We start from the raw sequence: 16926 nt of genomic DNA on the forward strand, positions 1-16926 counted from the left end.
AGAGCGTGTGAGAGACAGAGCGTGTGAGAGACAGAGCGTGTGAGAGACAGAGCGTGTGAGAGACAGAGCGTGTGAGAGACAGAGCGTGTGAGAGACAGAGCGTGTGAGAGACAGAGCGAGTGAGAGACAGAGCGTGTGAGAGACAGAGCGTGTGAGAGACAGAGCGTGTGAGAGACAGAGCGTGTGAGAGACAGAGCGTGTGAGAGACAGAGCGTGTGAGAGACAGAGCGTGTGAGAGACAGAGCGTGTGAGAGACAGAGCGTGAGAGAGACAGAGCGTGAGAGAGAGAGAGCGTGAGAGAGAGAGCGTGAGAGAGAGAGCGCGAGAGAGAGAGAGCGCGTGAGAGAGAGAGAGCGTGAGAGAGAGAGAGCGTGAGAGAGAGAGAGCGTGAGAGAGAGAGAGCGTGTGAGAGAGAGAGAGCGTGTGAGAGAGAGAGCGTGTGAGAGAGAGAGCGTGTGAGAGAGAGCGTGTGAGAGAGAGCGTGTGAGAGAGAGAGCGTGTGAGAGAGAGAGCGTGTGAGAGAGAGAGCATGTGAGAGAGAGAGAGCGTGTGAGAGAGAGAGCGTGTGAGAGAGAGAGAGCGTGTGAGAGAGAGAGCGTGTGAGAGAGAGCGTGTGAGAGAGAGAGAGCGTGTGAGAGAGAGAGAGCGTGTGAGAGAGAGAGAGCGTGTGAGAGAGAGCGTGTGAGAGAGAGCGTGTGAGAGAGAGCGTGTGAGAGAGAGCGTGTGAGAGAGAGTGTGAGAGAGAGAGTGTGAGAGAGAGAGAGCGTGTGAGAGAGAGAGAGCGTGTGAGAGAGAGAGCGTGTGAGAGAGAGAGAGCGTGTGAGAGAGAGAGCGTGTGAGAGAGAGAGCGTGTGAGAGAGAGCGTGTGAGAGAGAGCGAGCGTGTGAGAGAGAGCGAGCGTGTGAGAGAGAGCGAGCGTGTGAGAGAGAGCGAGCGTGTGAGAGACAGAGCGTGTGAGAGACAGAGCGTGTGAGAGACAGAGCGTGTGAGAGAGAGCGAGCGTGTGAGAGAGAGCGAGCGTGTGAGAGAGAGCGAGCGAGAGACAGAGCGTGCGAGAGACAGAGCGTGCGAGAGACAGAGCGTGCGAGAGACAGAGCGTGTGAGAGACAGAGCGTGTGAGAGACAGAGCGTGTGAGAGACAGAGCGTGTGAGAGACAGAGCGTGTGAGAGACAGAGCGTGTGAGAGACAGAGCGTGTGAGAGACAGAGCGTGTGAGAGACAGAGCGTGTGAGAGACAGAGCGTGTGAGAGACAGAGCGTGTGAGAGACAGAGCGTGTGAGAGACAGAGCGTGTGAGAGACAGAGCGTGTGAGAGACAGAGCGTGTGAGAGACAGAGCGTGTGAGAGACAGAGCGTGTGAGAGACAGAGCGTGTGAGAGACAGAGCGTGTGAGAGACAGAGCGTGTGAGAGACAGAGCGTGTGAGAGACAGAGCGTGTGAGAGACAGAGCGTGTGAGAGACAGAGCGTGTGAGAGACAGAGCGTGTGAGAGACAGAGCGTGTGAGAGACAGAGCGTGTGAGAGACAGAGCGTGTGAGAGACAGAGCGTGTGAGAGACAGAGCGTGTGAGAGACAGAGCGTGTGAGAGACAGAGCGTGTGAGAGACAGAGCGTGTGAGAGACAGAGCGTGTGAGAGACAGAGCGTGTGAGAGACAGAGCGTGTGAGAGACAGAGCGTGTGAGAGACAGAGCGTGTGAGAGAGAGCGAGCGTGTGAGAGAGAGCGAGCGTGTGAGAGAGAGCGAGCGTGTGAGAGAGAGCGAGCGTGTGAGAGAGAGCGAGCGTGTGAGAGAGAGCGAGCGTGTGAGAGAGAGCGAGCGTGTGAGAGAGAGCGAGCGTGTGAGAGAGAGCGAGCGTGTGAGAGAGAGCGAGCGTGTGAGAGAGAGCGAGCGTGTGAGAGAGAGCGAGCGTGTGAGAGAGAGAGAGCGTGTGAGAGAGAGCGAGCGTGTGAGAGAGAGCGAGCGTGTGAGAGAGAGCGAGCGTGTGAGAGACAGAGCGTGTGAGAGACAGAGCGTGTGAGAGACAGAGCGTGTGAGAGAGAGCGAGCGTGTGAGAGAGAGCGAGCGTGTGAGAGAGAGCGAGCGAGAGACAGAGCGTGCGAGAGACAGAGCGTGCGAGAGACAGAGCGTGCGAGAGACAGAGCGTGTGAGAGACAGAGCGTGTGAGAGACAGAGCGTGTGAGAGACAGAGCGTGTGAGAGACAGAGCGTGTGAGAGACAGAGCGTGTGAGAGACAGAGCGGAGAGGACAGAGCGTTGTGAGAGACAGAGCGTGTGAGAGACAGAGCGTGTGAGAGACAGAGCGTGTGAGAGACAGAGCGTGTGAGAGACAGAGCGTGTGGTGAGAGACAGAGCGTGTGAGAGACAGAGCGGTGAGAGACAGAGCGTGTGAGAGACAGAGGTGTGAGAGACAGAGCGTGTGAGAGACAGAGGTGTGAGAGACAGAGCGTGTGAGAGGACAGAGCGTGTGAGAGACAGAGCGTGTGAGAGACAGAGCGTGTGAGAGACAGAGCGTGTGAGAGACAGAGCGTGTGAGAGACAGAGCGTGTGAGAGACAGAGCGTGTGAGAGACAGAGCGTGTGAGAGACAGAGCGTGTGAGAGACAGAGCGTGTGAGAGACAGAGCGTGTGAGAGACAGAGCGTGTGAGAGACAGAGCGTGTGAGAGACAGAGCGTGTGAGAGACAGAGCGTGTGAGAGACAGAGCGTGTGAGAGACAGAGCGTGTGAGAGACAGAGCGTGTGAGAGACAGAGCGTGTGAGAGACAGAGCGTGTGAGAGACAGAGCGTGTGAGAGACAGAGCGTGTGAGAGACAGAGCGTGTGAGAGACAGAGCGTGTGAGAGACAGAGCGTGTGAGAGACAGAGCGTGTGAGAGACAGAGCGTGTGAGAGACAGAGCGTGTGAGAGACAGAGCGTGTGAGAGACAGAGCGTGTGAGAGACAGAGCGTGTGAGAGACAGAGCGTGTGAGAGACAGAGCGTGTGAGAGACAGAGCGCGTGAGAGACAGAGCGCGTGAGAGACAGAGCGCGTGAGAGACAGAGCGCGTGAGAGACAGAGCGCGTGAGAGACAGAGCGCGTGAGAGACAGAGCGCGTGAGAGACAGAGCGCGTGAGAGACAGAGCGCGTGAGAGACAGAGCGCGTGAGAGACAGAGCGCGTGAGAGACAGAGCGCGTGAGAGACAGAGCGAGTGAGAGACAGAGCGTAAGAGAGACAGAGCGTGTGAGAGACAGAGCGTGTGAGAGACAGAGCGTGTGAGAGACAGAGCGTGTGAGAGACAGAGCGTGTGAGAGACAGAGCGTGTGAGAGACAGAGCGTGTGAGAGACAGAGCGAGTGAGAGACAGAGCGTGTGAGAGACAGAGCGTGTGAGAGACAGAGCGTGTGAGAGACAGAGCGTGTGAGAGACAGAGCGTGTGAGAGACAGAGCGTGTGAGAGACAGAGCGTGTGAGAGACAGAGCGTGTGAGAGACAGAGCGTGAGAGAGACAGAGCGTGAGAGAGAGAGAGCGTGAGAGAGAGAGCGTGAGAGAGAGAGCGCGAGAGAGAGAGAGCGCGTGAGAGAGAGAGAGCGTGAGAGAGAGAGAGCGTGAGAGAGAGAGAGCGTGAGAGAGAGAGAGCGTGTGAGAGAGAGAGAGCGTGTGAGAGAGAGAGCGTGTGAGAGAGAGAGCGTGTGAGAGAGAGCGTGTGAGAGAGAGCGTGTGAGAGAGAGAGCGTGTGAGAGAGAGAGCGTGTGAGAGAGAGAGCATGTGAGAGAGAGAGAGCGTGTGAGAGAGAGAGCGTGTGAGAGAGAGAGAGCGTGTGAGAGAGAGAGCGTGTGAGAGAGAGCGTGTGAGAGAGAGAGAGCGTGTGAGAGAGAGAGAGCGTGTGAGAGAGAGAGAGCGTGTGAGAGAGAGCGTGTGAGAGAGAGCGTGTGAGAGAGAGCGTGTGAGAGAGAGCGTGTGAGAGAGAGTGTGAGAGAGAGAGTGTGAGAGAGAGAGAGCGTGTGAGAGAGAGAGAGCGTGTGAGAGAGAGAGCGTGTGAGAGAGAGAGAGCGTGTGAGAGAGAGAGCGTGTGAGAGAGAGAGCGTGTGAGAGAGAGCGTGTGAGAGAGAGCGTGTGAGAGAGAGCGTGTGAGAGAGAGCGTGTGAGAGAGAGCGTGTGAGAGAGAGCGTGTGAGAGAGAGAGCGTGTGAGAGAGAGAGCGTGTGAGAGAGAGAGCATGTGAGAGAGAGAGAGCGTGTGAGAGAGAGAGCGTGTGAGAGAGAGAGCGTGTGAGAGAGAGAGAGCGTGTGAGAGAGAGCGTGTGAGAGAGAGCGTGTGAGAGAGAGAGAGCGTGTGAGAGAGAGAGAGCGTGTGAGAGAGAGAGCGTGTGAGAGAGAGCGTGTGAGAGAGAGCGTGTGAGAGAGAGCGTGTGAGAGAGAGCGTGTGAGAGAGAGCGTGTGAGAGAGAGTGTGAGAGAGAGAGTGTGAGAGAGAGAGAGAGCGTGTGAGAGAGAGAGAGCGTGTGAGAGAGAGAGAGAGCGTGTGAGAGAGAGAGAGCGTGTGAGAGAGAGAGCGTGTGAGAGAGAGAGCCTGTGAGAGAGAGAGCCTGTGAGAGAGAGAGCCTGTGAGAGAGAGAGCCTGTGAGAGAGAGAGAGCGTGTGAGAGAGAGCGTGTGAGAGAGAGAGAGTGAGAGAGAGAGTGTGTGTGAGAGAGAGTGTGTGAGAGAGAGAGTGTGAGAGAGTGTGAGAGAGAAAGAGAGTGTGAAAGAGTGTGTGAGAGTGTGTGAGAGAGAGAGAGAGAGAGAGAGAGTGAGATTGAGAGAGAGAGAGTGAGATTGAGAGAGAGAGAGTGAGATTGAGAGAGAGAGAGTGAGATTGAGAGAGAGAGAGTGAGATTGAGAGTGTGAGAGAGAGAGTGTGTGAGAGTGAGAGAGAGTGAGAGAGTGTACATGTTTTTCCCCCCACTTTCACAAACAAGACACAAAGAATGTTTCAAGCAGATTGTGCATCCCAGCTTGAAATGGACATCCCCATATTGTAAACGGACCTCTGCTCTTTAACGTGATGGAAAATTGGCTCGGTGTTTAGCAGCGAGATACACAAACACTTTAAGGGCATTTTTTTTCTTTATTTCTAACGTTGGCTGCAGGAAAAGGGACTCACTGCCTAGGGTCATACAAGTTGGTCTATTGGCTGGTTCATCCTAAAACAACTACAACATTCAATGCACTGTTGCAATACCAGTAGGGGAATAGTTATTTTTTTCCACTGCTTGAAGAATATTATATACTGGCAATTTATACAGTTGTGTATACAATCTTATAAAATATGAAACCCTGTGCTATTAGTGAATCATTTGCATTATTCTCAATTTTCCACATTATTTGGAAGCAAAATGGAATGTTGGAACGCAACTGCGTGATAACATCTCACTGGCTTGCAGGAGAAGCTAGAAAAAAATTCAGACGTTCCTCACATGGAAATGCATAGCTCCTACTGCAAACTCTTAGTAATGCAAGAAAATAGCCTTCGACAAATTTGAAGATGTAAACAATGAGACTGAGATGGCAAACAATGTGCAAATCAACTGTTCATGAGGTGTTCAGTAAATCTTAGGGCAGAGGGCCGCTTACAACAGAGCTCAGGGCAGTGTAAGATCTCACAGGTTGTAAGTGAGGTAAGTTATAACAGACGGTCACAATATAGTAATCTCTCTAAAAGAAATCCATTTATCTGTGTTTCCGCTTTCCTCTGGACTCAACACAAAGAATGGATTGCATTGTCTATGTGAACTGCAATGCTGTAGTGGTTCAATGTTCTACAATGTGGGCTAATTCCAAACTTTTCTTACCTCCTCTTTGGTGAAATTTTTATCAGTCCCCAGCAGATACGGGGTTATAAAGCTCTCTCCTGGTCGCAGCTGCGTCATGAAGCCATGGAAACAGAGGTAGCAAGCCAGGAACTTCCAGCGCTTGCTTTCCACATCACGCACTGGCACCTCTGGTGGCGGTGCAAGTGGGGGCTGGGGAGCAGAGTCCTCATTATCTACAGCCATTCTCTGACTGTTCGTTACTCTAAGGCTACAGCGCCCTCCTACTGGGAAGATAAAATATGCATCCATTACCCTTGGACGTGCCTGGCAGGAGCTGCTGTTTAGTACATAACCTGAGTCCAGTAGATGAGATCAAGCTTGCAAACACCAAACCTGGATACTCCATAACTCCTTGCTAAAGTTGCACAAGCACCATTCGGCGAAAAAGTAATCAAAGATTAAAAAAAAATACCACCAAATAAACACTGTTGTACTTAAAACTTCTCAAAAAATCAAGGGTTCTGCAACCAATCAGAGTGTGCCCAACACACAGTCAGACACAGTAGCATCAAAACACACTGCACCTTAGTGCGTCCAAATGGAGATCCTGGTCCAGGCCCATCAACTTCACGTTCCTTCTGTTCAGCTCCCCACTATCAATAAAAGGCCTCCTGAACCAATCCAAAAAGCGTGAAACCTCTAAATTTCATCTTAAAGTAGTGTTCTCACCAAAATGTCTTCTTTCACCTGCTACAACTAATGGAGGAATCCTACATTCCTTACCGCAACCCACAACAAGACTTCTCTGTGTATTACAGTCACAACATTGCACCTTGGATACCGCAATGCCATTACAATCCGACTCTCTGCTAAAACCATAGTTGAATGTGACGGGCTGGGGCCTATGCGGCGCAAATCATCTTTGGACCTTGCTGGTTGGACATCACCCTGATACAGGTTGCCTTGCATCAGTTACAGATCAAACGAAAAATCCCACTTCAAGACACTGCATAGTACCCATGCCACGATCTGGTAGGGTGTAAGTTTACCTTGCCAAAGCCTTGGGCCAATGTAATCACGCTAGAAACCGGAGGTCAGCCTGCCTGCGCCTAGGAGTGAACAGGCTTCATAGCAACTGATATTGGAGGCATCCTAAAACACAAGACTCCTTTGTCTGGAATCCTCTACCCCTCCACTAGCGCAAAGGGAAAATTCCTGCGATTTCGCAGAAACAATCTACGGAAGCCACCATGCTCCAGAGAGGTCATGTTCAAATGACTGTAGTTCTAGTGGTCACGCAGAAAAAACCTATAAATAAAATAATACAAGAGGGGGGGTCAGATCGGCAGGTGAACGCACACTAAACATTCAACAACACAGAGGGAATCCTCAATAGCACGAGGACAGAGGGAATAAGCACAACACCGCTGGAGAGGGGGGAGGGGTGGGGGCCCGGGGGAGCGACGGAGGAGAGCTGCGGCAGAGGGAGGGGGGGGGGGGAGGCGACAGCAGGACCCAGCCGAGACAAGCTGGGATATGAACCTGTGACTATGAGGTTGTACACAGGCCCGCCCCTACAGTGGATGCATCAGACCACTGAGCCACCAGGCGGAGACCAACGAGGTGCGCATACGAGGAAGCAAGGGGCCATCAACAAACAGAAGTACGGAAGCATGGCGCAACACAGTACCAGTAATCATAGTAGAAACAGCTGAAACACAACCCAAATCTTGGAGGCAGTGAACATCCAACGTTGGATAATAATAAGAGAGTAATGTGCGTTATGGGGAGGCACAAAAGACACCGTAGTAGCGAAAACGAGGTAACTTCCCAAACGCATTGCAGCCCTGCTCCCGTGGGACAGCAGTAGTAAGCGCAACTCGTGAAAAACAGATTGCAACCGCAGGCAGACAAATTACCATTGCCTACACTCCTGCCACCAAGTAACAACTCCGCCAGGTGAGCGCCAGCGGTCCCGCTACTAATTCAAAAGGTCACAAGTACAACAGATGTTTAATTGTTAGCCAACTCAATCTATTTATCTACCTGTGAAGGATGAACGGCTGAGTGGTCACGATAACCCCATGCCCCAGAGCCCGCTAGAGCCGGGCAGAAATGCCACTAGACGTGGGGGGAGGAGCGGAAATCACAGGTGCCCACCCCGACATAGGGAAAAACAGACGCAATCAACGAGCGGCGGGAACCTGCGTAACGGGAAAAGCAGCCGCAGGCCGAGTCGGGCCAGAGGCCAGAACCGGTCCGCCCCTAAACACAGTATGTAATGACTGGCAGGCAACCTAACACAAATATATGTGTTTTCATATCAAACAAACACGGTTGATAGCCAACCGAGCCTCGAGGCCACAACTGTACATATCAACATTAGAGGGGGCCGGGGATCCTCGTGCTTTCAGGTACAACAGTGACAAACTGGCAGCCGCCCCGGGAGCAGGGCTGGAACCACTCCCCGCCAGAGCACACAGAGACGGGCCGCCAAATGGCATAGCACAAACCCCAGAGCCCGCTATAGCAGGGCATCAAGTCACAAGGTGGGGGTGGGAGCGCTGGGCAGACCACAAGTGCGAGGGCCAGAAGGTGGGGAACCAGTAACTGAGCCCGCTAGAGCTTGTCCCACTTACCTGTAATCTGGAGGAACTGCATCACAGAGCAAAACAAGACAAGAAAAGAGCTGGGCGAAAACGGGAGGCTCCTCCTGGTGCATTCCCGGGTAGAGACGCTGCGGGACCAGCCGGGAGGACATGCTCAGCACGGAGCTGGTGGCCATGGGGAGTGCAGGCTGTGCGAGCTGCAGGACCGGGTGTGGTGTGGCTGCTGCTTGTGCACCTTGGCTCCCGCTCCGTACCTGCAATCGTCCTGCCTCTCCTCAGCTGTGGAGACACCTTATGTTCGGCAGGCATGTCGCGGAGCTCCCCTTACTTCCCCAGGGGTGCAAACAGTCGCTCCTTCTCTGCTGATGCGGGGGAAAAAATGGCGGCCTCAAGCTTCGGGAATTTTTCGAATTCGGGGGCGTGTTTTGCTGTCCTGAGTGGCGGACGTCACCAGCTAAAGAACGCAAAAAATCACGCCCCCGAATCCGAAAAAGACGGAGCTTATTTGGACGGACGGCTCTTTCCTCCAATGGCTGGCCTCTGTTTAGGAAGCCAGCCAATGGAGGACAGACAGTACAGGGAGGTGGGTTCTGAAGGCCTACTAAAAAACATTAATTCTCCGGACCGGAAGCTGTGCTTTGCACAGCTTATAGGTCCCGAGACCTAAGAAGGGGGTGGTGATGGACAGAGTATCTGAGTTAATCAGAACACTCCTACCCAGTCAACAGATCAGGGCTTGATCCATCACCGTTTTCTAGCTCACTGCACCATCCCAGTTCAGAACCTGGCTATATGCAAATTAGTCTGTCCCTGGCCCAGTGCATCATGGGAACAGGGCAGACCAAACTACCAAGCCAATTCTTCACTGGAAAGGAAACAAGCTTCCGGGGACCGGTTTCTGGCATTACAGCCGTCTTCGGCCCGGCTTGCTTGAATCCTGATGGTGCAATGAGCAAGGGACTCATGTCTGAGCATACCCTTCCACACTCATGGTGGCCAAAATAATTACAAAAAGGGGGTGGTGATGGACAGAGTATCTGAGTTAATCAGAACACTCCTACCCAGTCAACAGATCAGGGCTTGATCCATCACCGTTTTCTAGCTCACTGCACCATCCCAGTTCAGAACCTGGCTATATGCAAATTAGTCTGTCCCTGGCCCAGGACAGACTAATTTGCATACAGCCAGGTTCTGAAACTGGGATGGTGCAATGAGCTAAAAAACGGTGTTGGATCTAGCCCTGATCTCTTGACTGGGTGAGAGTATTCTGCTTAATTCAGAGACTCTGTCCATCACCACCCCTTGTTGTGAATGGTGGCGAGTGACATTGATTGGTGGCGAAGTGGTGGTGCATAGGCGTTGCTGAGGTGGTGTTGCACTGTTTACTTGCAGGATATATTGTTAAGTAACCTCACATTACATGCCTCGTTTGGAGAGCAAGAAGAGAAAGCCCCTGATATTGTTTTATTTCACCAATGATTGAAACCTTAAGAATGCATCAAAAGTTGAAAGCATGCAACTTAAAGCTGCTTCCATTTTCATAAAATGGAGCAACAATAGCACGTTTACCTCTTTAATCATATCCAAATAATCACTGTCAAAAGCACAATGTAAATAGGTTGATCCTACTGTCAATCTTCTTCTTGAAGAATACTTCTATTAACCCCTTCGACGCTCCTGACGAGCCCAGCTCGTCATGGAGTTTCCATTGATTTCAATGGAAATTACATTGAAATCCAGGAAGCAGCTTAGCATCCAAGTGGTTAAGTTAGTATATTATTTAATGTTTGGACATTTGAGCTAATGAAATCAAAAATGTTATAGGATGAAAAACAGCCTCCGGATGAAACCGTGCTTGTGAAATCAAAGACGGTGGAAAATAAGGACATGATTTGCAGCCCTTGGCTGAGCACTTTTAGAAAGCCAAACAAGCCAAGACAAGAGAAAAAGTTGTGCGCCGAAACTACCATAAATGGCAGATAGTGAAGTGATCCATGTAACAGGGCCAGTCTCAAGGGTGTGACCAAAGCAGCAAAAAGAGGGACAAATGTAAACTATTCCCAAACTAAAACAAAGGAATTTCAAAAGGCACATGAAGGAACAGAAGAAAAAGGTTGGGCGTGCTAAAAGCCCATACAGTAGGTACAGCATGTCTCAAGAGAGAGTACCGCATGCACAGTCAAAGAAAGACCTAAAAACTGTCACTCATGTTCCAGTCACCAGCAAGTTGGACTATGGGAACACCCTCTATTCCGGGATCATCAAGCAACTCACTAGAAGACTCCAGACCATCCAGAACTCTGCTGCCTGACTCATCCTCAACCGCCCATACAGAACTCACATCACACTACACCTAAAGGAGCGCCACTGGCTCCTGATACGCAAACATGCTCATTTCAAACTCCTCACACACATTCAAGGCACTACACAACTTAGACCCTACCTACCAAAACAGTCTTTCTCCTTACACCAACCACCCAGACATATACCCCCTGCAAGACTCCTACTCGCACATATCCCACACACACACAGAACCAGATCATGCAGGTGTTATCTTACATCCTCTAAAGCATGGAACAGCTTCCCAATCAACAACAGGGGCTTCTCTCCTCTTCTTGAATTCCGCAAGAAACTGAAGATCTGTTTTTTTTTTTATTTAATAGTGAACCATAGAGGGCTAGACACACACACCTGCATTACAAATACACAACATTGGAAGGGATTAATTTCCAAGGGTTGCGTCATAATAAACGTTAAACCTGGAGCCTGCCGAAGTATGCAAACATCAAAGATGTGGAGGACATCTCCCTAAGGAACCCAGCATCAGACTGTATTTGCAGACAGAAAAACACAAAAGCAATACACAACCAAGTATTTAGCATTCAGTTTGGAATAAGATGTACTGGAGCAGATATCCGTTATAAATGATTGCTACCGACATAAGGCCTCCCAAAATAATCCATGCACCCCTTCCAAAACAGTTAAAATTTGTGCGTCAAGACCAGTACAAAAGAATGCAGAAGGTTACAAAGATAATCCTTTCCCAAAAATAAAAAAACAATACCCCACTGAAAAGTCGTTCCATTTTGTGACCAGGCAAATGAAATAGTTAACTCTAAGATCCCAAAAGAAAAGCACGGTTTAAAGATATCAGCTGATGTTACAAGAGACTGTTACATGATGGAGTGTAGATGTAGGGCACTAACAGCTAGATTCATGAAAGGGCCGTTTTGCGAGTCTTTAATAGCGATTCATAAGGAATCGCTATTAAGGACTTGCAAAACGGGATTCATGTAGGAATTGCTAAATAAATTGTGATTCCTACACATTCCTTATTTGCGATTAGCAAATTGCTAATCGCAAATAAGGAATAACTCCCCATTTATTTGGCCCATAGGAATGAATGGGGAGTTATTCCTTATTGCTAATCGCAAATAAGGATGCAATTTCAAGGGTGCAGGGGTGTCCAAAGGACAGCCTGTAGCACCCCTGAAATGTGAATTTACACCGATATTGTGCACACACATGTCCAAAGGACATGTGTGTGTGTGTGTGTGTGTAACATGCAACTTAGAAAAATGCATTTAAATGCATTTTTCTAAGTTTTAGCTATTTACCACGAGGTTTGACTTCGTGGTAAATAGCGGTCCAAAATTGTGATTCCGCAATTTCAAAATGGTTCATGAATTGCATTTAAGTAATCTCAAATAGAGATTCCTGAAATGCAATTCCTCGCAAATGTGCGAATTCTTCATTAGCGAATTTTGCATTTGGGATGTTGAATCCCAAATGCAAAAATTGCACTCGCAAAGGGCCAGTTTGCGAGCGAAATTAAGCTTGATGAATCCAGCTGTAAGTAATGTTTTCACCCCGCACGGTCTTACCAGTGTGTCCGTTTCAAACGATAATATTTAGTCCCTTAAGAAGACAAAGGGGTATGCCATTAGACAGAATACCTGACAGGTTCAGCAAATACAATTACTCTGTTTTACTCAAGGGGGACCACCGGCGTGACAGCTTTAACCAAGCGGAGCAGTGGATTCGCTGATTAGGCAGAACTAGCTCATACCCAGCGGGCACGGTGATAAAAGAATTCTCCTTCTGAGTGGATGCGTTAACAAGCCACAGCGCCTCGTCAGCTATCACAGCTACCTAAAGAAATAACTTGTCAATGTCAGCCCACAAGAGCACCCGCCTGGGTATGAAAACTTCGCGTTTACTGGTGACAACCGCCCTGGTACGACAATCCACCAGTGGCAGCTCTAAAATATTGGGTACCTTTGGCAAATATAGTATCTCATTAGTACATCGTTTTAACAGTGACACAAAAGATCAACCGGTTAGTGGAAGCCTGTTGTCAGTGAAAGCTGACAGCCGAATCTCCCACTCCACCGTGGGTCGAATCCCTCGGCCAGGGACAGCTCCTTAACATAATACAAACTTTCACAAGTGATCACCTTTGCCCCCAAATGGATCCCATCATATCACATCTGACAGCACCTCGCAAATGGTCTTGTGACAAACTTTTCCCACGAGTATCAGATGTCTCCTAAACAGCATGACAACAGCTTGCCAGAAAGCAAAGATATTCGAGTCGTCTTGTCCTGTCCCTAACACGATGGCTTTTGTAAGGTTCCCGGTGACAACCTTACTGTGCCACCATCTCTTGTTATGCGCTTCCCGTGGTAGCCTCCTCGCCCCCATATAATTCATTAGTGGCCCCTAGGGGGGCAGCTTATCATTCTACCTTGGTTTCTTTGCTCCCCGATTTCGCTCTCCTGCTCTTTCCAACACCAGCACATCCATACAGCACGCCTCTGCAGGGTTTTAACTCGCGGCTTTAACTTAGAAATATGATGTCTACCCTTCAGGATACTCTCCAGCCCCAGTCCGTCCCGGGGAGCCCCTTTCCCGGGCCCTTGGGGCCCCGCCGGCCGCTCGTTCTCCTTATTCTCCTCCATGAGCCCAAGCCGCTGCTCCGTCAGCTTCCGCTCTGCGCGCTGCATCACGGGATTGACAATAGAGACACGTGGGCAGAGAAGCACCGGAAGCACATTCTCAATAAGGTGGTGACGGGTTATTGAGAGTAGACATGGCGGCCACCATGGAGGGTGCACGGACGCAGTTTGTTGTGGCTTGTAAGGTTAACCGTGCAGTACAATACAGCAATGCTTTAGAGAGGTGACTTAGCGTTTGTTTCCCAAGTGTGAGTTTTTATTAGTACACTTCTTTGTTTATACTTCTAGATGAAAGAAAAGGACATCGATCTGTCTATTTTGAATGTTTGCCAACATTTGGCGCTATACTTAAGAGGGGCATTTAAAGGAAAGGTGATTTTATTTTTATTCCAAGATCAGGAGATCCTATTATGATTATTTCCTGCATTTTCATAAGCAACCTTAATAGCAAGAACAACTGCAAATCCGAGTATGCCAAAGTATAAGCAAAATTGCAAATCAGCAAATGTATAGCCGACTTGTAAAGTACATAGTATGTTTTCATGTATGTATTTCTTTTATGTTTATGAATTGATATTGTAGTTACATTCCACAGCGCGTACTTCTGAAGAGTGTTTCTCTTCAAAAGTGCATCGCTCGTGGAGAATGTTTCCAAATGCCCTCCAGCAGTAGGACATTGGATGATTCAGACGTGCTCCTGTTTTTATGCTGCTTACATCTAAGGAATAAACTTCATTTGGATATATTACTTTTTGCTTCACTTCTATTTTTGTCATCTCAACTATAATGAAGTTAACCTCTTTACATGACTGAAGCACACAAGCTTTCTTTCTTTCTGCTCCGCCCAAGGCCACATTATGGTGGGAGAGTGTAAAGAAGGAGGGCACACAGTTGATCGCTGAAGTCAAGTTTAATGTATAAGTTGAAATACAACACACTGGGTGAGGGGGAGGGTGCGCACAGGTCACAGACTCAATGCTTACTAAAGTAAAGTAAAGTCCACATTTGTAAAGCGCACAATCACCCGTAAGGGTCTCTAGGCGCTGGGGGCCGTCGGGAAGATTAAGCGAGCTATTGCCCAGAGTCACATGGTGCTGGGCTAACCTGCCGCCGGAGCCGGGGATCGAACCGTGGTCCCCAGATTCCAGCGTCAGTCGCCCTGGCCGCGGCGCCACACCTCCTAACAACTGTCAAAGGCAACTGTCATTTTTACATTTGGTGACGAGGGTCGAGCAGCGTTTTAACCAATTTTCCAACATCTTTTAAAAAGAACGTCATCTTACCCGAGGATACTGTTTGGCTCCGCTCGTGGAAATCCGGAGAAAATAGATTTCAAGACGAGTCAGCAGTTAATTTTGGGAATTTTTTCAAGTTTCAGGATAAGTGATTGGTGTTAACCGATGTCATTCATGACGCGTAGTGCAACGTCAGAGTGACAAGCTTCATTGAGAGGAATCTTTGCAACTTCATCACGTACTTCAACATGATCACGCACCGGCGGTCATCTTAGTTGTTGTGAAACAAGCTATTTCCATAGTAACAGCTCGACATCCAATTTCAACTGAAGAGGATCGTCGTTTAACTTCATTTCGTGCGATTTTGAAGAAATCGACAAAGCGGTTAGCTTTAATATTTCAAGCCTGTTACAAATTATATATATATATATATATATTTTTTTTAAAAGGGGCTTATGAATTTATTGACATTTGGAATACAGAAAAGGAGGTAACAAGAAGGAACAAAATTCTGAGGTACCTTTACTGATTATTTTAATATTTATTTATTCAGAGATTAAAAAAAAAAGAAAAGGAAATTCTTTTTAAATATGGCTACCAATCAGCAAATTGTTAGTTTAAACCATTTTCTTCCTGCACCTGGGAAACCAAAAGAAGCATGGAAATTATGGTATAAGAGTTTTGAGAGTTATTTAATTGCAATTGGTGCAGATGAGTATTCAGCAAAAAGGAAACTTGCTATTTTATATAGCCACTTAGGGAGCGCTGGGCGAGAAACCTTTGATAATCTTCCACCATCTCTACCTCCTCCAGGCAATGGAGATGGATGGAATGAATTCACAGACGCGATTTTGAGATTGAATAATTTTTTTTTAGAACAACCCAGTGTTATGTTGGAACGTTTCAACTTTATGAAAAGAAAGCAAAAACAACATGAATCTGTTGAGGAATTTATATCTGCGCTAAGAAACCTAGCTGCGGACTGCAACTTTGGATCATATTTAGATACTGTACTCAGAGACCAGTTTCTATATAAGTGCTATCACAAAAAGATCCAAGAGAGAATTCTGAGTTGTCGTGATCCATCCCTATCAGAAGTAATAGACATGGCAAAAAGTGTGGAAAGATCTATAATTTCATCGAGAGGTATTTCTGAAGGAAATATTTCCCCTATACATAGTGATATGCAGGTCAATGCTGTTTATTCCAAAAACAAAACCATGAAACCTTTTCAGAAAAAGTCTGTTTCAGATGTGGATCTAAGATGCACATTAGTAACAGCCCAATTTGCCCTGCCTTGAGTAAAAGGTGTACATTTTGGAGCAGAATTGGTCATTTCAACACTGTTTGTAGGAATAGAAAGACAGTTCAAGTTAGCACTCTATCCTCTTTTGATAATACTGATGTGAATGTTTCTTCTCTTTAATCATCCCTGGACAATATTCATGTTAAAACTGTTGAAATTAATGCTTTTGACACTCATGCAAATGTTATAGAGGTGAGAGGTGTGGCGCCGCGGCCAGGGCGACTGACGCTGGAATCTGGGGATCAGGGTTCGATCCCCGGCTCCGGCGGCAGGTTAGCCCAGCACCATGTGACTCTGGGCAATAGCTCGCTTAATCTTCCCGACGGCCCCCAGCGCCTAGAGACCCTTACGGGTGATTGTGCGCTTTACAAATGTGGATTATTATACAGAAGGAGATACTATCTATTGATTTAGTTGAAACTTCCTCCAACAATAGTCGTGTTAAAGATCCAACCTGTGAGGGTTTAGTTGATCACATTAACTTAGACATGATGGCTGATTCTGGAGCTCCAGTAAGGTACACCTAAAACCGTTAGATATCATTCCAAAAGCATATGGCGGTAAGAACATTGATATGCTGGGCTATTTTTATGCTTAGGTATATGTACAAAAACAAAAGTTTACGTAGCCATTGATGGTAAATGTATAGTTGGTTGGCAAGACCTTGCCAAAATGGGTCCTAAATTAGTTCCTGGGTCGGATTCTCCGGTCCAGATAAATGATACTTCAATCTTTGTTGTAGATGATATTGAGAGTGCTGTGATTCATGGCATAATCTCTGAGTTTCCTGAAGTTTTCAATGATTCTGTTGGAAAAATCAAACATTTTGAACACTTAATTAGCCTTAAGCCCAATGCCATTCCGGTTGTGCATAAATTAGGACATATTCCACTAAATGTGAGGGATGATTTAAAGAAAGTTTTGGATAAAATGGTGTCTGAAGGCATTATTGTGTCGACAGATTCTTCACTTTGGGTCAGCCCCATTGTTGTAGTTAAAAAAAAGGGACTCCAGCATTCGCCTATGTGCAGACCTTCGCTCTTTAAATCAAAATATAA

The 16926-nt window shown here is 48.2% G+C and overlaps 1 protein-coding gene across 1 annotated transcript in view; it reads right to left on the reverse strand.

Annotated features, from left to right (window-relative positions):
* Positions 1 to 14309, reverse strand: part of SRP68 (signal recognition particle 68) — a 344507-nt gene extending 330198 nt beyond the window's left edge. The window contains exon 1 of the mRNA XM_078654565.1: positions 13246 to 14309. Coding sequence (XP_078510691.1) covers positions 13246 to 13375 — 130 coding nt within the window. The 5' untranslated portion in view covers positions 13376 to 14309. The remainder of the gene's footprint in view (positions 1 to 13245) is intronic.
* Between the last annotated feature and the right edge of the window lie 2617 nt (positions 14310 to 16926).

This window comes from Lissotriton helveticus, chromosome 7 (assembly GCF_964261635.1).
Source record: "Lissotriton helveticus chromosome 7, aLisHel1.1, whole genome shotgun sequence".
Classification (NCBI taxonomy): Eukaryota; Metazoa; Chordata; class Amphibia; order Caudata; family Salamandridae; genus Lissotriton; species Lissotriton helveticus.